This window comes from Oncorhynchus nerka, linkage group LG5, assembly GCF_034236695.1.
Source record: "Oncorhynchus nerka isolate Pitt River linkage group LG5, Oner_Uvic_2.0, whole genome shotgun sequence".
Classification (NCBI taxonomy): Eukaryota; Metazoa; Chordata; class Actinopteri; order Salmoniformes; family Salmonidae; genus Oncorhynchus; species Oncorhynchus nerka.
In genome coordinates this window covers 55,796,794-55,810,072 of record NC_088400.1, presented here as the reverse complement: position 1 = coordinate 55,810,072, position 13,279 = coordinate 55,796,794, and the positions used below count along the sequence as shown (strand labels likewise).

The following is a 13,279-nucleotide window of genomic DNA, read 5'->3' as shown; positions in this document are numbered from 1 at the left end:
CTGCTTTTCCTTCACTCTGCGGTCCAACTCCTCCCAAACCATCTCTATTGGGTTGAGGTCGGGGGATAGTGGAGGCCAGGTTATTTGATGCAGCACTCCATAACTCTCCTTGGTTAAATAGCCCTTACAGCCCTGCAGGTGTGTTTTGGGTCATTGTTCTGTTGAAAAACAAATGATAGTGCCACTAAGCGCAAACCAGACGGGATGGTGTATCGCTGCAGAATGCTGTGGTAGCCATGCTGGTTAAGTATGCCTTGAATTTAAAAAAAAATCACTAACAGTGTCACCAGCAAAGCACCCCCACACAATCACACCTCCTCCTCCATGCTTCACGGTGGGAACCACACATGTAGAGATCATCCTACTCTGTGTCTCACAAAGACACGGCGGTTGGAACCTAAAATCTCAAAGTTGGACTCATCAGACCAAAGGACAGATTTTCACCAGTCAATGTCCATTGCTCGTGTTTCTTGGGCCAAGCAAGTCTCTTTTGCTTATTGGTGTCCTTTAGTAGTGGTTTCTTTGCAGCAATTCAACTATAAAGGCCTGATTCACGCAGTCTCCTCTGAACAGTTGATGTTGAAATGTGTCTGTTACTTGATCTCTGTGAAGCATTTATTTGGGCAAATTCTGAGGCTGGTAACTCTAATGAACTCATCCTCTACAGCAGAGGTAACTCTGGGTCTTCCTTTCCTGTAACGGTCCTCATGAGAGCCAGTTTCATCATAGCGCATGATGGTTTTTTTGTGTCTGCACTTGAAGAAACGTTCAAAGTTCTTGAAATCTTCCCGATTGCCTGACCTTCATGTCTTAAAGTAATGATGGACTATCATTTCTATTTGCTTATTTGAGCTGTTCTTGGTCTTTTACCAAATAAGGCCATCTTCTGAATTACCACCCTACCTTGTCACAACACAACTGATTGGCTCAAACACATTAAGAAGGAAAGAAACTCCACAAATGAATGAGTAGGTGTGTCCAAACGTTTGACTGGTACTGTCCATATTCAGCCTCTGGACTAATCCTGTCCATGCCGACTGACCATATAGGTCCGGGCAATCTTTAGTGACTTTAATATCTGTCCCATTATCGCTTGGTTTCGACTGGCTCATTGCGCTTGGTTCATAGAGCCTCTAGACGCAGTTGTAATAAACAGAGAAGTTCCTGTTTCCTTCCTACAAATGTGTCTTTATCTTTTAAAACCGTTTAAAGCTAGAAAATATTATGACCATGTCCCTGAAAGGTAAGGCTCTCAGGAACACTTAGTTGTCTTCTGTTTCCCTCTACAAGCCGCACAGGACTCGGAATGGACCAGACACGAAATCAGACAGCGGGGAAAAGAACGACGCATTCTTTCCTACACAGAAGATCATACAAAAGTACGGCCTGATGATCTTCTGAACTTCCCAATGCCGTTCTGGTGCAATTCAGTCACTTCCTTCAGATTGAAATATTGTCAAAAGTACTATCAGGCTGATTTGTAATGAACTGTCATAGCCCCCCCAATTAAAAAAAAAAAAAGTAAATATTAGCTGTTGATTACATAACTTGGTGGGGTCGCAAACACTTTTTGATATGAAAATGGGGGTCGTGGGACCAAAAAAAGTGGAGGAAACCCTGAACTAGCTCTTCTGGAAAATGCTGCAGTTCACACACTACACAGTACAGTAGCCAATGTTGTTCATTTGAGAATACACAGGAAGTCCTCCAGAAATATAATACCTCAATTATATTTCCCGACAGCCATGAAAAAAAAAGTATGTTAAAAATACAGTATCAATACTACAGTGTATAAGACTGAAACCCACTGACGGAATGGAGTATCGGATGTCTGAAAATAGTGTAACCAGAACAAATGTGCATGACAGTGATAGCAAATGTAGGGGGGCGGCAGGGTAGCCTAGTGGTTAGAGTGTTGGACTAGTAACCTGAAGGTTGCGAGTTCAAACCCCCGAGCTGACGAGGTACAAATCTGTCGTTCTGCCCCTGAACAGGCAGTTAACCCACTGTTCCTAGGCCGTCATTGAAAATAAGAATTTGTTCTTAACTGACTTGCCTGGTTAAATAAAGGTCAAATCAAATAAATAAAAGGAAGCAACGGGGCCGAGCGATATACTCCTGCCATCGGGAGGAAACTACCGTTCGTGGTGTTCATCTCAGATACTATATCAACCCACAAACAGACGGAGTTGAAAAGTAACGGAGGGAGAAAGGAGAGAGAGTAAATCAATATAATAATTGTAAAACAAAGAAACAGCCTAAAGCTAATCTAAACTCACCTGTTCAATTTTACTGGCATTTCTCCAGCCAATCAACCCTACAGTCACAGAGCATTAATACGGAAGCTGTTGCACATATTCGTTTGCCGAGGAAATCATAGAACGAAATAGTGACTGAATCTACAGTTTTACACATCAGTCAATACACAAGCTGTATTGTATCGGGCATACTGTCGTTTCCCCAATACTCATCTCCACAATCTATCTTGACCAAAGCCAAGAAACGTGGAAAAGTAGTCGCCTGTTCTCTCTATTCCTCCCTGTGGGATTAAATAGGGTGTTAGATTTGAATTCTGCCCCCCCCCCACGGTCTGTGGTGTGGCGATAACAACAGCACTTCTGTAGAGGGAAGAGTAGCCAACAGAATGAGATGCAATAACTTCATAGGAACACTGAGGGGGGGAAAAGCAATTGCATTGGCGGGTCACAGAAACTCAGTGTTGTCCACGCAGCTCTTCTTCAGAAGAGAGGGGAGAGGCCCTTGAAGGACAATTGCAAATAGGCCCGGAAAGAAGCAGAGATTTCTAATGCACATTTTCAGAGTTTCAGAGAGTGGATATATCCAACTAGGACCACAGCAGCACCTATTGCTCAAACATACCATTTCAAAACACTACTGGAGTAATCTCAACACACTTTATTTATTTTCGGGGGAATAAATGACTGAGGGTTTCAAATAGAAACAATAATATTTTGATATAAATACTTCACGTAGACCGGGACAGTATAATTGGTGTCCCCTCTCTCAAAAGGAACCAAATGCTAAGTCCTCCTGCAGATGAGAGAAAAGGGAGGGAGTTGAATGGAGATGATCTGTGATTGCCGCAGAAGCATTTATTTGGTGCCGGTTGCCTTGAAGCGGTTGCATTTGATAAGCATTCCCACAGAAAAGCAGCCTGCTGAATCTATCCAATCAGGCCAGCCACTACAGGCGGAGTGATTGAGGAATACAGACTCCATATATCCCTTCGGTAATGACACTTTCAAGAAGAAGCGGGTGCAGACACAACTAGATATAGAACACATCAAAAATGTCCAACTGAAAAGTTTTTGCTTTTTTACAACTTTTCTCATTCAATGACAATGAGAAAAGACAATACAATTTGGGAGCAAACGGGCACGTTTGTTGTTGTAATCAACCTGAAAGCAGAGTAGATAATAGTAGATAATAGAAACCATTCACTTAGACAGCGCTTCTGCAACTGCCACCTTAGTCAAATCAAACCGGAGTCAAATTAAATCAAAGTTTATTTGTCACGTGCGCCAAATACAACAGGTGTAGACCTTACAGTGAAATGTTTACTTACAGGACCTCACCAACAGTGCAATTTGTAAGTTAAAAATAGGTATTAGGTGAACAAAAATAAAAGTAAAGAAATAAAAAAACAACAGTAAAAAGACAGTGAAAAATAACAATAGCGAGGCTATAACAGTAGCGAGGCTATATACAGTAGCGAGGCTATAACAGTAGCGAGGCTATATACAGTAGCGAGGCTATATACAGTAGCGAGGCTATAACAGTAGTGAGGCTATATACAGTAGCGAGGCTTTAACAGTAGCGAGGCTATAACAGTAGCGAGGCTATAACAGTAGCGAGGCTATATACAGTAGCGAGGCTATATACAGTAGCGAGGCTATATACAGTAGCGAGGCTATAACAGTAGCGAGGCTATATACAGTAGCGAGGCTATATACAGTAGCGAGGCTATAACAGTAGCGAGGCTATAACAGTAGCGAGGCTATATACAGTAGCGAGGCTATAACAGTAGCGAGGCTATATACAGGCACCGGTTAGTCAGGCTGATTGAGGTAGTATGTACATGTAGGTATGGTTAAAGTGACTATGCATATATGATAAACAGAGAATAGCAGGAGCGTAAAAGAGGGGTTGGCGCGTGGTGGGTGGTGGGACACAACGCAGATAGTCCAGGTAGCCAATGTGCGGGAGCACCGGTTAGTCGGGCTAATTGAGGTAGTATGTACATGAATGTATAACTAAAGTGACTATGCATATATGATAAACAGAGAGTAGCAGCAGTGTAAAAGAGGGGTTGGGAGGGGGGACGGGGGACACACACACAATGCAAATAGTCCAGGTAGCCATTTGATTACTTGTTCAGGAGTCTTATAGCTTGGGGGTAAAAACTGTTTAGAAGCCTTTTGGTCCTAGACTTGGCGCTCCGGTACCGCTTGCCATGCGGTAGTAGAGAGAACAGTCTATGACTGGGGTGGCTGGGGTCTTTGACCATTTTTAGGGCCTTCCTTTGACACCGCCTGGTGTAGAGGTCCTGGATGGCAGGAAACTTAGCCCCAGCGATGTACTGGGCCATACGCACTACCCTCTGTAGTGCCTTGCGGTCGGAGGCCGAGCAGTTTCCGTACCAGGCAGTGATGCAACCAGTCAGGATGCTTTCGATGTTGCAGCTGTAGAACCTTTTGAGGATCTGAGGACCCATGCCAAATCTTTTTCGTTTCCTGAGGGGGAATAGGTTTGGTCATGCCCTCTTCACCACTGTCTTGGTGTGTTTGGACCATTCTAGTTTGTTGGTGATGTGGACACCAAGGAACTTGAAGCTCTCAACCTGCTCCACTACAGCCGAGTCGATGAGAATGGGGGCGTGCTCGGTCCTCCTTTTCCTGTAGTCCACAATCATCATACGTTGAGGGATATGTTGTTATTCTGGCACCACCCGGCCAAGTCTCTGTCCTCTTCCCTATAGGCTGTCTCGTCGTTGTCTGTGATTAGGTCTACCACTGTTGTGTCGTCTGCAAACTTAATGATGGTGTTGGAGTCGTGTCTGGCCACGCAGTCGTGGGTGAACAGTGAGTACAGGAGGGGACTGAGCACACACCCCTGAGGGGATCCAGTGTTGAGGATCAGCGTGGCAGATCTGTTGCTACCTACCCTCACTACCCGGGGGCGGCCCGTCAGGAAGTCCCGGATTCAGTTGCAGAGGGAGGTGTTTTGTGCCAGGATCTTAGTGATGAGCTCTGAGGGCACTATGGTGTTGAACGCTGAGCTGTAGTCAATGAAGGGAAGTGAGTCTAAGCTATTAAATGACATCGCTCACATTTCTTCCTATACCCCTTTTGCCTACCCCTTCCTGCCTGCCTGTCAGAGCCATCACTTCCCTAGCAACCCCCCCCCCCTCGTCCATCTTAAGCTGTAGCGCTCACCGTGAGACAGCAGCGCTCGCCTTCCAGGACGATAAGGGACGCGACACTGCGGTTATTCACATTAGGTTAATCACCAAACTGCCACTCTACATGTCATCCACCAGGCAGGAAACGTATGAATGAATGAATGACCAGATAATTATCATCGCTGCTTTCTGGGCTGAAACAAGCGTTGACGGGAAGGTTTTACTGTGACACTCTTAGCTAGGGATTAGGGACCTTGCTTTCCTGGCTGTAGGGGGCGGTGACTGAACGGTCACTTCCTGGAGAGTGGCCTTTCCATGACAGGGGTCCCAGGTCAAGGGAGAGGAAGTGTCATATTTGCATCACTGAAGATTAAATGGAGGTCTGGGTTAAGTTACAATCTTACTCATTACTTTGTATAAATGTAATCTTTGTTTGGTTTGCTCTCACTTTCAAGTGGACAAATGCTGAATGAAGCACCAGGTCTATGTTTCATATTGCCTTGACCCTGCATGAACAGATCATTTTAGCTGAGTGATGAAGCATGTGTCAGCACCAAAATGAGCTCTCACTGAAACAAGGTGTCTGTAGCTAGTGATATCCAACCTTGCTATAATGGTATCATCCATCCAGACCGCTTACAGCCACCCAGCTGCACCACGTCCTATTCCACTAACATGGTGCTGGAGGCAACTGCGTGGCTCAACATGTGTCAGATTCATAATGGCCAGGCGCAGGGAGCCAGATGGGTATTAAAGAAAGGGCAGCGGCCATGGCTGCCATAGCCTCCAGAATAGGTTTCATTAGGAATATAGTAGCTCTTTGTCAGCAGTCAGCACCATGGACAGCGCTAGTGCTGCACAGCTCCTAGCACAGCAGGCCACTGAATTGGCCAGAACCATAGCAATAAGCATATGGTGTGGTAATGTGCCCATTGCTATATTTCTCCTAGGCCACATACATAGTTGTAGACTGCTAGGGGCCACAGCTGAGCTAATATTCAATGTAGGGGAACAACAACAACCAGAATCAGCAGGGTGGTCAATGCACATTCCAGGAAGGGAAATCAGCAGGATATGAATGCTGCTCTTAGTGCTAGGAGCTGGTGGACAGGGCTGAGAAGAGGGTCTTTACCTTCCTTTCTTTGACACATGGTATTGCACAGTGCTACATACAGAGTGGTTTTGTTAACCATATGCCTCCTATATTCTTTATGGCAGTCAGCTTTCCCAGGGTTTTTTCTAAGAGCCTGGTTTTAGAGTCTTAGTAGGACGACGCAGAAGAATTATACACACAACAGTGAACGGTGCACACCATAGTAAGTAAATCACATAAGTGAACCAAGTAGAACCAAGAAAGCCTTGTTGTTAAGCGGCTTTGGTTGTACGAAGACCAGAGCTGGCTTTTGTGTTAACCAAACCAGCCTCTCTCTCTCTCAGCCTGAACAGTGTAATCTCGTCTCTCCACGTGACAAGAAGTGGCCTTGTACCCCCGCCGCCACTCAACTCCTTCCTCCCGAACATTAGCGCTGACAATGTTATCAGGCCGCCGAGCCCTGGTGCCTCGCTGGAAATGCCGGCTGCGTGCTTTGTGTGTGCTGGATTGACGGAGACCAAGGCTTAGGTTGTCATTCGCTCACAAAGATAATGGGCGACAGAATTTAGCTAGGGCTGGAATGAGAAAATGTCAACAAATGTAGTTATCTGTGAGTGAGTTTGTGGACACACATTGGAAGAAAAAGGAAGTAGGGAGACAGACTTCAAGGATTTGGAGTGGCATTCTGTTCACTGTCAAAGCTCACAGATATCAACACTGGATTGTATCCACAGCCTGTATAGCCTCTGTTAGCCATTCATGTTAAAAGGTTTCACATAAAAACACGATTGAAGTTTTCTTGTAAGAACTTTAGCTAGCATACAGTTGAAGTCGGAAGTTGACATACACCTTAGCCAAATACATTTAAACTCAGTTTTTCACAATTTCACAATTTAATCCTAGTAAAAAATCCCTGTCTTAGGTCAGTTAGGATCACCACCTTATTTTAAGAATGTGAAATGTCAAAATAATAGTAGGGAGAATGATTTATTTTAGCTTTAATTTCTTTCATCACATTCCCAGCGGGTCAGAAGTTTAGTATTTGGTAGAATTGCCTTTAAATTGTTTAACTTGGGTCAAACCTTTCGGATAGTCTTCCACAAGCTTCCCACAATAAATTGGGTGAATTTTGTCCCATTCCTCCTGACAGAGGTGGTGTAACTGAGTCAGGTTTGTAGGCCTCCTTGGTCGCAACACGCTTTTTCAGTTCTGCCCACACGTTTTTAGACTTTGCTGTCCTTGTTGTTGTGGCCATTTTGCCACAACTTTGGAAGTATGCTTGGGGTCATTGTCCATTTGGAAGACCCATTTGCGACAAAGCTTGAACTTCCTGACTGATGTCTTGAGATCTTGCTTCAATATATCCACATAATCTTCCTGCTTCATGATGCCATCTATTTTGTGAAGTGAACCAGTCCCTCCTACAGCAAAGCACCCTCACAACATGATGCTGACACCGCCGTGCTTCACAGGTTGGGATGGTGTTCTTCAGCTTGCAAGCCTCCCCCGTCCACAATTAATTTCTGAGGTCTTGGAGGATTTATTTTGATTTTCAAATGATGTCAAGCAAAGAAGAACTGAGTTTGAAGGTAGGCCTTGAAATACATCCACAGGTACATCTCCAATTGACTCTAATTATGTCAATTAGCCTATCAGAAGCTTCTAAAGCCATGACATAATTTTCTTGGATTTTCCAAGCTGTTTAAAGGCGCAGTCAACTTAGTGTATGTAAACTTCTGACCCACTGGACTTGTGATACAGTGAATTATAAGTGAAATAATCTGTCTGTAAACAATTATTGGAAAAATGACTTGTGTCATGCACATAGTAGATGTCCTAACCGACTTGCCAAAACTATACTTTGTTAACAAGAAATTGGTGGAGTGGTTGAAAAACTAGTTTTAATGACTCCAACCTAAGTGTATGTAAACTTCCGACTTCAACTGTATGTTTACAAGGATATGTAGCATCAACACATCTGAGCATATTGCTATCCACATTCCCTATCCCTCAAGTTATCAATGTTGGGAGTCTTAGGGACTATGAATATAAACCCGCGATATTAGCAAATCAATGCGAGCACACTATTTCATCCTAAAGGCCAACATGTCAAAGCCATAAAGGATTGCTACAGCCATATTTACATTGCTGATCCACCATCAAATATGTGGTTCTACAGTACCGTATCTATAGCAGCGTATGCTGTCTGTGTGGTGTAGACATGTGTTTAATAGGAAATCCAGGAGAGTCTGGAGCTGTATGTCTGATACATAGATCTGCATGAAGCCTGTCATTCACGTCCTACGGAGAAACAGACAGTATCTCACACAGCCTGGGCCCCAGAGACCAACACCTAGTTACCATGGCTGCGCCGATGTCGTTCGCCTTCAAAGAATACACTCGTGTCTCCGACATACATAGACATTCACGCATCACCGCACACAGGTACACAGGCCGGAGCATATCTTACAACTCTTGTTATGTGCTCATAGTATCCTGTACACACAAGCAGGCTTGCACGTGAGCGCACACACACACACATGCGGTGAAATGGCAGGACCACATTCAAGTGTGTTGAAGGGGCATAGAACGAGACAATGTGAGCAACATACCTTCTGTCATTGCTTTGCTGACAACACCTATGAAAATAGAGAAAATAAGAATATTATTATTATTATTGGAATATAAAAACGATATTTCCTAAAAACCTGAGGTATTGTCCCCTGATAATATAGGATAAACCCATTCCATGCTTTCTGGGGATGAAAAAGAACAACTTGAATTTTTGCGAGGGAAAACGTGGAAATATGAAATGTAATGTTATGAAGTTCACCACAATATGGATTTAACCACCTGGTACCCTGCTGTCAATCATCAGTCAACCATCATCAACCCTTGTCAAGAGCCGGTAACACACTCCATAATCCGCTGACTCAAATCCAATCAGAGAGGAAAACAATGCGAAACTCATGATGAGGATGATGGGAGACGCTGTGAGGAAGACACCAGCCAGAGGTGTCAGAGCTAACCAGACAACCCATGAGGAGACACTGATGAATGGAAAGTTGGGGAAAGTTCTGGTTCTAGAAGTGGAATAGTACCACAGCTGGAGGGGAATTCTGAAACCAACTGTCAGAGCCACCCCTCGGTGGTCTAATGCAGATGGATCGATCCACAGGGTTTGGGCGGACTGGGGGGAAATAAGGTGTTGCTGCTGCCGGCAATGTTCAAGGAAGCTTTTTGTGCCGGCAGCAGCGGCAGCATACATTTCTCTCTCACACCCTCCATTTTCTATCCGTGAAATATCATTTTAGACACGCTGGATAGGACCCTCGACCAGGCACCGTCAAGCCACAGGCGTGACTTATCGATGTGCCATGGTGAGGTGATGAGATGAGATGGTGGAAGGGAGACGGAGGCATGTGAGAGCGGAAAGGAACAGACTGTTTAAAAAAAAAAAAATGTAACCTTTATTTAACTAGGCAAGTCAGTTAAGAACAAATTCTTATTTACAATGATGGCCTACACTGGCCAAACCCTAACCCGGACGACGCCGGGCCAAAATCTGCGCCGACCTATTGGACTCCCAATCACGGCCAGTTGTGATACAGCCTGGAATCGAACCAGGGTCTGTAGTGACACCTCTAGCACTGAGATGCAGTGCCTTAGATGGCTGCGCCACTCGGGAGCTGTTTGTACCTCACTACTTTTTATTTGCCTTCCTACAACAGGTTGAGAGAGACAATCCAAACATAAGATGTATCAAACTAGAAGACCAAACCTCCAACCAAATCATCAGAGTTCCTACTGTACATAGTACCTGTTCCTAGAGTTCCTACTGTACATACTACCTGTTCCTAGAGTTCCTACTGCACATACTACCTGTTCCTAGAGTTCCTACTGTACATACTACCTGTTCCTAGAGTTCCTACTGTACATACTACCTGTTCCTAGAGTTCCTACTGTACATAGTACCTGTTCCTAGAGTTCCTACTGTACATAGTACCTGTTCCTAGAGTTCCTACTGTACATACTACCTGTTCCTAGAGTTCCTACTGTACATAGTACCTGTTCCTAGAGTTCCTACTGTACATAGTACCTGTTCCTAGAGTTCCTACTGTACATACTACCTGTTCCTAGAGTTCCTACTGTACATAGTACCTGTTCCTAGAGTTCCTACTGTACATAGTACCTGTTCCTAGAGTTCCTACTGTACATAGTACCTGTTCCTAGAGTTCCTACTGTACATAGTACCTGTTCCTAGAGTTCCTACTGTACATAGTACCTGTTCCTAGAGTTCCTACTGTACATAGTACCTGTTCCTAGAGTTCCTACTGTACATAGTACCTGTTCCTAGAGTTCCTACTGTACATAGTACCTGTTCCTAGAGTTCATACTGTACATACTACCTGTTCCTAGAGTTCCTACTGTACATAGTACCTCATTGGCTATGAAATTAATCACAATCAACTACCAGATCAAGAGGGAACTGAGCAGTAGGCTAGTTCATAGCTTTTCCTCTTATTTTCTTCATCAGCAATAGTGTACAAACTGAGGGAGCTAATTGAAGATGTAACAATGACATGTTATTAAAATTCCACAATTGTTGACCTTATAATGCAATCGGGTAAATCAACCTTTTTGGTTGACCTTTTTCAGTTTGTCAGTTACAAATGTTGTGGCTATTAAACTGAAAGTTCCAAGGGGGGAAAAAATCATTTTGCAGTAGTCAATGGAAATGTGACATTTAGGGCGTAGTCACATGAAAATCTCAAATGAAGAAAGTATACCTATCTAAACTTTGAAATGGGCTGAAACTGAACTGCAATAAATCAAAAAGCATTACAGTATATATCAATCTGTCTGATATACAGTACCAGTCAACATTTTGGACACACCTACTCATTCAAGGGCTTTCCTCTATTTTTTACTATTTTCTACATTGTAGAATAATAGTGAAGACATCAAAACTATGAAATAACACACATGGTGTCATGTAGTAAGCAAAGAAGTGATAAACAAATCAAAATATATGTTATATTTTAGATTCTTCAAAGTAGCCACCCTATGCCTTGATGACAGCTTTGTACACTCTTGGTATTCTCTCAACCAGCTTCATGAGGTAGTCACCTGGAATACATTTGAGTTTTTCCCCCCCAACCTTCTTAGTAAGGGTGAGTCCTGTCAATTTTATTGTAAATGGTAGCCTTAGCTAATATAGATCAGTGCTCCCATTGCTGCACAGCTAATCAAATCTATCCTGGTCTTCAAGGACATTAAGTGACTTCGGTCCCTTTACCATTTTCCCCATAGGAACTAATGCCATCTTTATGATGGCACAGGGGACAACAGGGAAGCTGTATATATTCTACACGCTAATCAGTGTCACTTAACAGGCTAGGATCAGCCTCCCCTGTGGGTCTTCTCCAATGGGAGAGAAGTCTCCAGATCTATGCTGATGACAGCCTGGCATTCATACGCAGTATTCAGTCACCTCTCTCTCTTAACTCGCGCACGCAGGCACAAACACACACTACGCCATCACCTCTCACCTGCACTCTAAGGGCTAGGCAGAGCAGAGGGGTCTGTCACTGTCATGCTCAAGGGTAAACAAGGGTTAACAAGGGTTAACCTTAGGCTTATATCTCTCAGCCTCTGGTCTGCAGGCCTGATGACGACAAAGGCAGAACACACAATCATAATCACAAGTTGACATTATTGGATCTTTCTGGGAATACCAGGTCAGACTGGAAGCCAATATTCCTGTTAAATTCTTCTAGCTGCCCCGAGTCCTGAAACCTTGATGCAACCCACCGAAGCAGCCCCTCGTCCTTCCTAACCAGCTGGCTGACTGCCAGTTGGATCAAATCCATTTAACGCCATCACGGGCTGCCCTGTGGCCTCCAGTGCTGAAAATTGCTACTGTGTAAATTGCCCTGCATGTGACGGTCCAACTGTGTCACATGTAGCCAGTTACCTTCCTAGACTCAGGCAGGTGATTTTGTACTCTCTCCCACACCGTACATTGAGGAGGCACACCATTTTTTTTTCAGGTGCTCAGCAGGTAGGTATACGACAGATGAGCGATTCCAGGTTCCTAGCTCTGCCTTAGCTCTGCCTTAGCTCTCTTCCCATCCCCAGCCGTTCTCTCCGCACCACTAACCCCGTAGCTCACAACAGATGACTATCGCTGTCTTCCCCCGCTGCCGCTGCCATCAAGGCCTGGGCCAGGTGCTCCTCTATCTCTGGGAGAGAAGGGAGGGAATGGAGAGAAGGGAAGGGTAAGATGTTGAATTTCACACCTCACGGCTCCTGGATTAACCAGGTCTGGAGGTAATGTTGACAGACAGGCCGACTACCCAGGAGAGGGGCGAGGTGGGGGATGGGGGAGGGAGAGGTGGCCCCTGTTTGAGAGGGTCAGCTGCATGTAACATTATAGTTAGTGGTGTAGTGGAGGTTATATCCGCAGTGACATGCGCTGAATGTATACCCATTTATTTTTCAGTGGGCATTGCGTATGCTCACTTCTTAAACCCCAGGATGCGTATCGTGGTAGCGTGGTGGAGGTATATGCCGTATCCATTAATAAGGCTGATAGATCAGAATGTTTAGCTTGAAATGTTGATAAACTACTATTTCTTCAACATTTTCAGAAAACACATGTTCTAAAAGTGGTTCCATAGACGGAAATATCCATTCAAAACGTAGAAAGAGGGGAGATCTAAAGATGCAACAACTATCACGGGCTGCTAATATGATGAGGA

At 44.3% G+C, this 13,279-nt stretch overlaps 1 protein-coding gene across 1 annotated transcript in view; it reads right to left on the bottom strand.

The window, feature by feature from the left end:
- Positions 1–13,279, bottom strand: part of LOC115129676 (double-stranded RNA-specific editase 1-like) — a 64,146-nt gene that overhangs the window by 13,968 nt on the left and 36,899 nt on the right. Inside the window, exon 4 of the mRNA XM_029660286.2 lies at positions 9,128–9,154. Within this exon, the coding sequence (XP_029516146.1) occupies positions 9,128–9,137 (10 nt within the window). The 5' untranslated portion in view covers positions 9,138–9,154. The remainder of the gene's footprint in view (positions 1–9,127; positions 9,155–13,279) is intronic.